Source organism: Colletes latitarsis, chromosome 1 (genome assembly GCF_051014445.1).
Source record: "Colletes latitarsis isolate SP2378_abdomen chromosome 1, iyColLati1, whole genome shotgun sequence".
In the NCBI taxonomy this organism is placed as follows: domain Eukaryota; kingdom Metazoa; phylum Arthropoda; class Insecta; order Hymenoptera; family Colletidae; genus Colletes; species Colletes latitarsis.
The window spans coordinates 38,894,788-38,903,348 of record NC_135134.1 but is presented as its reverse complement, the minus strand read 5'-3'; the positions used below and the strand labels follow the sequence as shown (position 1 = coordinate 38,903,348).

Genomic DNA, 8,561 nt, shown 5'->3' with positions numbered 1-8,561 from the left:
GTATTGTTTAAAAATCACTTTCTATTTTATTCTGAAAGTTACCGCACAACGTTTGGATCTTAGAATTGTGTAAATAGAATGATTAGTCATGCAAATTTTGCACACACTAAAGCTGATACAATTGAACAATTATAAATTAATTTATTTTGTTAACATTTTATAAGCGATAATGTTTGACTATATAAAATCCACATTTGCAGTTCCTTACATATTACATCTTTTGTACTAAAGGGTTTATTCCCGTTAATAAATGAATAATAATAATAATAAAAAAAGTATCATGAACTATATTTCTGCAAAATTTCAAGTTTTCTTGAATTTTCAAAATCCTTTCGAAGGTTCATCTTGACGCGGATTGCGATTTCGCGGCAACTTTTCGCAGGATCGTTGGGTGGGCGCATGCGCGGGCCAACGAAATTCGTGCGCCCCTCTCCGCTGCGCAGCTCGCAGACAGCTTTCGCTCATATAAGCGTCGCCAGCTAGCGTCATAAGTTATTCGCTCCGCGCGCGACGAGCAATCGAGGTCTGTTGTAAATAGTATTGTTTACGTTTCCACGCTCGCACCTATGCGTTGTCCTTTATCATGCTCTGACAATTCGTGTTCGTTTCGCGTCAACGGAACCATCTGTCGCGGGAGGACGACCGATAGGTAAAATAAGAAAAAAAAGAAACGGTAAACAATCGGTGGAAAGAATTGGTTGTCCATGGAAGAAGACGTCCGTTGGATTCTACGAGACAGGACATACGCGGATCGGTTCGTCGAGAATTTTCTTAGAGGAAAGGTGACGTTTCCAGGAAATAGTGCGTAATTACGACGGTTGCCGTTAGGGGGAAGGAGTGCGACGGAAGCAAAAAAGAAAGGCGATGTATCTTCGTGTAGTGATTATAATATTGTGATCGACAAACTGTGATATAAATAAGCTGTACATATTTCTAATTTACGTCGCATCGAGGGAAGCAACAATCGAGGTTCAACATGACGAACACCATGGCAGAGTAAGTAAATAGAAACGAAGGTTCTCCGGCCTCTGTTTTCCCGTGTTTTTGTGCGCACGATGCCTTCGCTCATCGGTTGCACGTGACCTACGGCAGAATCGAACAAATCTCATTTGAAATTAAAATCACACTACTCAACATACTTATATATCACCTAATTTTTTTCCGTCTTCTATTATTTAAAATTATTCATCTGGAGGATTATTATTCCACTACGAAATCAGTGTATTGTTTACATGTATACTACATTACTATGACTGTTTAGAAACAGTGTAAGTACATTTATCGGAAACAATTTATTTAATAATAGAGTTGTAATACAGAATAATTTTGTTAATTAATTGAATCGAGTGATAGATTTTTGTTTTCATGCTGCAGATAAGGTTTTTTTATTAAATTTCGTATTATTCTTACGAATGCGAGAAACAAGTATTCCCCAAATATTCTCGATGGGGTTGATGCTCCATTTCTGTGTACTTTGATTTCGATTACTATTTTTAACCATTTTCTTGTACATAAGAAAGCAAATGTGATTCTCTTGAGAATGGTGTATGTTTATGCTGAACAAAATTGGCAAAAGAAATAATTTATATATAATTCAATGTCAATTTTGCATTTATAAACAATACATAATATAAGTCTTGAAACATTCGCTTGTTTAAAGCTATTGAAATTTAGTTACCAAATGGAATCAAATAATCATTTATTTTGAATATGCAAATTCCTGTGAAAGTTATTACGTATTTATTAAATGAAATAACAACCCTCAGAAGATCACAAAAAATAGAATCTTCTTGCTTGAAATATTTATGTACGTAATAATTAACTAAATAATATAACAAACATGATGCATATTATGTAAATAAATTATTTATATTTATAAAAAATTGTAACATACTATTACGTGTACCACTACATTTTGAATTGAATCGTGTAAGGAAAAATAACCAGAATTGGTTTTGAAAACAACACGTGGAAAATATTATAGTTCCAATTAATCGAAAAATTGTTTAAACTTTTTAGAGGCCATTAGAATATGAAACTATTTTTAGAGTGACCTTTTCTTACTTAGTTCGTATTGTGAATAAATCTAGGAAGAAAATTCAACATTTCTTTTTATGTAGTTATAACATTTCAAAGATCAACAATGTTTATACATTCCGTATAAGAAGGTGAAGGTCGTCTTCTCGAAGAATATTGCATACATAAAAAAATTGACATAGAGTTATCGCGTTGGAAGTAAAACTACAAGTTTTCCTCCGACAGTTTTCTCTGTTTATCATTCGCGAGATAAACGCGTCGGTGACATTTTCTGATTAGCGGTATTAACTTGGTTGCTCGCGTCGATCGATTCTCGCGTTTGCCATTAATTTTAGAACGGCTTTGCGATGTTCTCGAATATAAATAACAAAGGCCAATCGGCACAATATGGAAGAACTGTTCGACGGTCGATCGCGTTTAATTAGGCTGTCGATTTTCACAAAGCGTCGACAATTGGCGCGTCAACGCATAATACACTAACGGAACAACGGTGATTTATAATGGAAACTTTTCGCTTCTCGTTGCCAGTCGTCGCTAATTACGTTACTGAGACTTACTATTGCACGTTCAGTTCCCTTTCAACGCTACAACTTTACTACAAAAGCTATTAGTCGCCCGGTGAATCGAACATTTGGAATCTAGGGTAAAAGTCCCCGATTACTGTCGCTCGAACCATCAACCTGTGACTCATTGCATTGTTTTTATTATTTATTCATCGAAAAGCACGTGTTCTGTTCCTCTTTAACGTCCCTTCCGCGAGAAAAATAATAATACCACTCTCGAGATCTCTATGCCTCTGTTTACAAATTCTTAAGAAAGAACGATATGATATTTCTGACAACCCTAATCAACCATATAGGGTAACTAGTTGCGATCAGGATTAGCCAGGTGCTCGTGTCACACGGCTGCAACACATTACGTAAGGTGCTAAAGTTCATTTCTCGCTATCCGGATTTGCGAACGCAACCGTTGCTTGCATTTTCCGTTGTCAAACGTGCGTGATGTAATTGAACTATTAATATACTGCAACCAGGGACGATTCTGCTCTAGGGAATAGCTAATCGCGTATACCTGTACATTTACACTTGAACCCTTTCGTGTAACGAGTGGACGAATTTAATTCGGTCGCATCGTGCCAAAATTCGTGCATTTGATGTTCGAGCAGGGCTGGACCAATCGGGTAAACAAAATAACGCGTGTTCGGAGCACCGACGAAAGAGGGCGCCACCGAGTTGTTCTCCCTCTATTGGGCCTAAACAATGTCCCACATAACCAAAAATTATAACTGTTCTAATCAAAATGTAGAAAAATTGAAATGCAGTCATTATATTTCTTGTTTGGAATAATTATAAATGATTAAAATTTTATTTTTTGTGGTCAATAACTATTATAAACGACGAGAATTGCTTTTGGTTACGAAAAATAATTACTAACGAATTTAATAAATAAAACTGAAAATCTAACAAATGCATAGAATAAATAAAATAGAATTGTACTAATTGGAAATGTTTGACGCTCGAATTAGGATATTTTTAACGAGTTTCGGCATAAACATGTTCATATCTCAAACTGGAAACGTAATGGTATCGCAAATGAAACCGTAAATCGTGTTTTAATAAACTATAAGTCTCTTTGGAGATCGTTTATTAGCCTTTTGACACGCATAATTTATTTCAGCTTCTGACGAGAATAGCGACGATACAGGTTAAGGTTATTCAACTGCGGAGCTTTGTTCAATATTTAGAAAGTATTCTTAGTTCCGTGTGACATCTGTTCTCGCTATCGTTTTATGTAATTAGTTTCGTTGAGTTAACACATATGCTGGGTGATTAATTTCAAACGTAGCTTCGTTAAACTGTAATTCATTAAGATTTTATAATAAATACACCACGAATTCAAATAATAAATAATGTGTTAAATAAATAAAGTAATAGTAGTATGAACAAATAATATTGTAAAAATATTGTTCTTTATAATTGGAATTAAAATATCTTCTAAACTAAGGACTTTTCGACATAAACAAATTAACATTTTTTTATAGACAATAAGAATCTGCGCCCATTAGTGGATTAAAATTTATAAAATTTCTTACATTTCTCGACAAGACAGATACACAATTGTAATAGCAAAGCTTTAACAAAATATACAAATGTGTTCTGTAAGAGTAATTCATAAATCGATTCCAAGCATCACGGCTGAGGATTTAGGTCAAACTTAATTTAGTAACGTAAAGCCGGAGCCAAATTTCCGTGCTCTCTCGGAGGCTTATAATATATGTACATAACTTGATAGTGATTGTGTGTTAATGTCAACAAATTATTATACAGTAAACACGATGTACAAATGAAAATTTTCCCGTGTTTACAAAGTAAATATCAACATGTAGTTTCAAAATTTACTTCAAACAACGACTGCTGATGGATGAATGCCATTTCGAACATTTTCATGTTTCATGTTTTATACAAAAATGTAGAACTAATCAATTGTCTTTAAACTAGTAAGATCTTTATCAATTCGAAGTTATTTAAAGGTCATTGAATGTGCACTTGAATTCTGCACTATAAAAACAAAATGGCGGTCATCTCAGCAAAAATAACGAAGATATTAGAATGCCCAACACAAAAGAAACATTTTTTATATTTAAAGAACCGTTATTAATTTAAATTTCAATTCGTTGCAGGAAAAATGGCGACGTTCAGAACTCGGAGAAGTCATCGTTGGTGGACTCGACGGCATTACCAAAAATTCAATCGTCTAATCAATTGAATGAAAAGTTTGACCTAGGATCGAATAATGCACCCACCGACCCTGAGGCTGGCCAAAATATCAATGGAAGCGTTGTTAGACAAGTTCTCGCTGCGGTAGTGGCACAACTTGGAACTATCAACACAGGCATGACATTTGGTTTCTCCGCCATTGCTCTTCCACAGCTTCAAGAACCAAATAGTACAATTCCCATCACCGAAGGATCTGTCGAGGAATCATGGATCGGTAATAACTAAACCTATACTCTAAGTTGAGAATCACTGTTCCAGATAAAGGGAACTTGCACGCACCCACTCTGCAGGCTATATTACTTATTATTACAGATCTGTTTCCATGCGTCGATAAATCAGATCGCGATTACATCTCTGAGAATCTATAGCATTTTTTTAATCCCAACAAATCAATAGCAAGTTAATGAAATATAATTTTCTAGTTGTCCTTAGAATATTTGAAATGGAAGTTGAACGCACACCCACTTTGCAGACCGGGTTACTAACTATCTATATATATGTAATAAGTTGATCTACATCCCAAGTTGAGAAACACTGTTCCTGATAAAAGGAACTTGCACACATTCTGCAGGCTGGGTTACTATCTATTACAGATCTGTTTCAATTGTTTAAATTCTAGGCAAACGAAGCAAACCAATAGCAAATTAATGAAATATAATTTTCTAATTGCTTCTCGGAATATTTGAAACTATCGTCCAGTACCATGCGTCGATATTTATAATAAGAGATTGTATTTTTTAACGCAGCCAGTATGTCCTCTATCGGAACTCCAATCGGATGTCTAGCGTCCGGATACATGATGGACGTCCTAGGCAGAAAGAGGTCCCTCATCATCACGGAGATCCCAGCGTTGCTTGGATGGATCCTAATCGCATTTGCCACAGATATTCGCATGATATACGCCGGAAGATTTTTTGTGGGCCTTGGTTCAGGGATGGTGGGAGCACCAGCGCGCGTTTACACGGGAGAAGTGACCCAACCGCATCTCAGGGGAATGTTAACTGCGTTCGCTAGTATCGGGGTTAGCACGGGCGTTCTGATCGAGTACGCGTTGGGAAGTGTACTCACGTGGAACGTTTGCGCGGCCATCAGCGGCATTCTACCTCTGGCTGCTTTGTTGTTAATGTTCTTCTTCCCCGAGACGCCGTCGTACCTTCTGTCGCGCAGCAGACCGGAAAAAGCGCGCAAAGCGTTGCAACAGTTTCGCGGCAGCACTTACAACGTCAACCAAGAGATGGAAACGCTCATCGACTTCTCCAACAAGAACAATATAAAGCGTTTGACGGGATTCCGTGAGATAGTTAGCGCCCTCCTGAAACCGAACGCGCTGAAACCGTTCATGTTGTTGCTTTTGTATTTCTTAATATACCAATGGTCGGGAACGAACGTTATAACATTCTACGCCGTGGAGATCTTTAAAGATTCAGGGTCGACGTTAAACAAGTATTTAGCTGCTGTGATTCTGGGGGTGGTAAGGCTGGCATCTACTATCGCGGCGTGTATTTTGTGCAGAAGGTGCGGAAGAAGACCGCTCACCATGGTATCGTCCGTTGGTTGTGGACTTTCCATGGTGGGATTGGGTGGATACATGTGGCTGAAAAGTTACTGGACCGCAAACAATCTTCCTCTGGTCGCCACTTGGTTCCCAATTCTATGTATTTTCGCGTACACCATAACTTGCACACTAGGTTTCCTCGTTATACCTTGGATAATGATAGGAGAAGTGTATCCGGTGCAAGTACGCGGTATTATCGGCGGTTTGACCACAATGACGGCCCACTTGTTCATTTTCACCGTAGTAAAAACGTATCCTTTCATGGCCAACGCACTTACACGGCACGGTACTTTTATCACGTACGGTTGCATATCGTTGTTTGGCACGATATACTTTTACACGTGCCTTCCTGAGACCAAAGGTAAAACTCTTCAGGAAATAGAAGATTATTTCTCTGGAAGGAACAGTGACTTAAGAACTGGCAGTATAGGCATTAATAAACCAAAGGTGTTAGAAGTGAAAAAGGGTCAAGTGTTGCCCTGAGTCACGACGTCAACGTTTTTTTTTTTTTTTTTTTATATATATAAAATAGATTGCAGAATTTGTCTTCCATGCAAACAGAAACAACATTTTTTCATTCGACGCCGTTTTTATTAATTAATTGGATTTATATATATTTTTATTCTAAGAAAGCAGCGAATGATACGACCAAGAGATTTAAATAATCGATTGAATTAGACGATATTAAGACGTTACCAATACTCTTGACTTTTTCTTGTTTGCTAGATAAGTTTAATTTGCAAATATATTTATTGATTAAAAGACTATGTAATTTAAATCGTACGCGTTTCACGGTGAACAGAGGAGGTATATTTTTATAGAAACAATATATTACAAGCCATTAAAGAAGTATCGAACATACTCGCGGATAGATTGTTCAGGAATTGCATAATAGACAATTGTGCCTTAATTGTTTGTCGATGTGCACATTAGGAAACGAGGGGTGCTATTTATTCATAGTATTACATTTGTACATATGTGATCGAAAGGCATAATTAACAAATAATTGTATAAATGATATTTTTAAAAACATCGTACGACATTATACGCGAATTATCGCGACATAAAATGTTTTATAAGTTTAAATTAAACAATTTTAATACATTCATTACGTTATTTTCTGTTGATATGGTTCCCCTATATTTAATACATTAACCTATATGATTTCCTAAATTGGAGCTGATACACCGTAATCATTAGTTTCATTATTTCGTGCTCTATCACTGTAATAATTTCATTAATAAGCATATTAATCATATCGTATGGAAATTATTGAAATGTTAATAGAACATTTTTGTGTAGTCAATTGGAGTTTGTACGAACGCCATATTTTGAAAACTAATCCATAAAAGGGAAAATTTGGCTATATTTCTTCAAATGTGAGGTTTTGCAAATGAATAGTTTTAATCACAAACTATAATTTTCATCATGAGTATCGCTAAATAAAGTAGAATATTTCTGTACAAGATAATAACTATAATCAAATATAAATAGGTTTATTTAATGAATCGATATTTTAAAACATTATTTTGTACATGAATAATTTGAATCATAACCTATAATTTTGTTCAGCAGTATCATTAAATAAGGTAGAATATTTCTGTGCAAAGTAATAACTATAATCAAATAAAAATAGGTTATAGTTAATGGATTGGTATTTGAAAATATTATTAAGATCATATTGGGCTATATTTTTTTACATGTAAGGTTTTGCAAATGAATAGTTTTAATCACAAACAATAATTTTCTTCAGGAGTATCGCTAAATAAAGTAGAATATTTCTGCACAAGTTATGATTATAATGAAATAAAAATAGGTTATAGTTAATGGGTCGGTATTTTGAAACATTATCAAAGTTTCTACGACAACAAGTTTTATTCTTCGAATGCTTTTATCAAGCATGATTACAAAACCAAGCAACAAGAATCTCGTCCTTACATCGTGTAGCCTTAGAACGACGGATATCAATAATTCATAGGTACATATTTAACAAATGATATACATAGTTACTTGTATCTAACGGTGGTAATCGATATTCGATAATTTTCTCCATTACTATTACTCTCAGCTCGTTATTTTCCTCGTTTTAATAGCGCTAATGCTATACAGTACATTCGTTTGCTATAATTATCGTTATTAAGTAATCCTGTCGTCATCCTTATTCATCCTTAGTCTACGTCGCTAATATTTCT

The 8,561-nt window shown here is 35.4% G+C and overlaps 1 protein-coding gene across 1 annotated transcript; it reads left to right on the top strand.

Annotated features, from left to right (window-relative positions):
- The first annotated feature begins 485 nt into the window (after positions 1 to 485).
- On the top strand, positions 486 to 7,477 carry LOC143352075 (facilitated trehalose transporter Tret1). The gene is made up of 3 exons (XM_076784301.1): positions 486 to 996; positions 4,718 to 5,028; positions 5,561 to 7,477. Exons 1-3 carry the CDS (start codon positions 977 to 979, stop codon positions 6,850 to 6,852), a joined length of 1,623 nt encoding a protein of 540 aa, XP_076640416.1. The 5' UTR covers positions 486 to 976; the 3' UTR covers positions 6,853 to 7,477.
- Positions 7,478 to 8,561: the final 1,084 nt, after the last annotated feature.

What these genes read in the sequence shown, in the direction of transcription:
- LOC143352075 (XM_076784301.1), top strand. Translation starts at nt 977, where the DNA reads ATGACGAACACCATGGCAGA. An exon ending in ATGACGAACACCATGGCAGA is followed by an intron (nt 997 to 4,717) that starts GTAAGTAAATAG and finishes AATTCGTTGCAG; the next exon opens with GAAAAATGGCGACGTTCAGA. An exon ending in TGTCGAGGAATCATGGATCG is followed by an intron (nt 5,029 to 5,560) that starts GTAATAACTAAA and finishes TTTTTAACGCAG; the next exon opens with CCAGTATGTCCTCTATCGGA.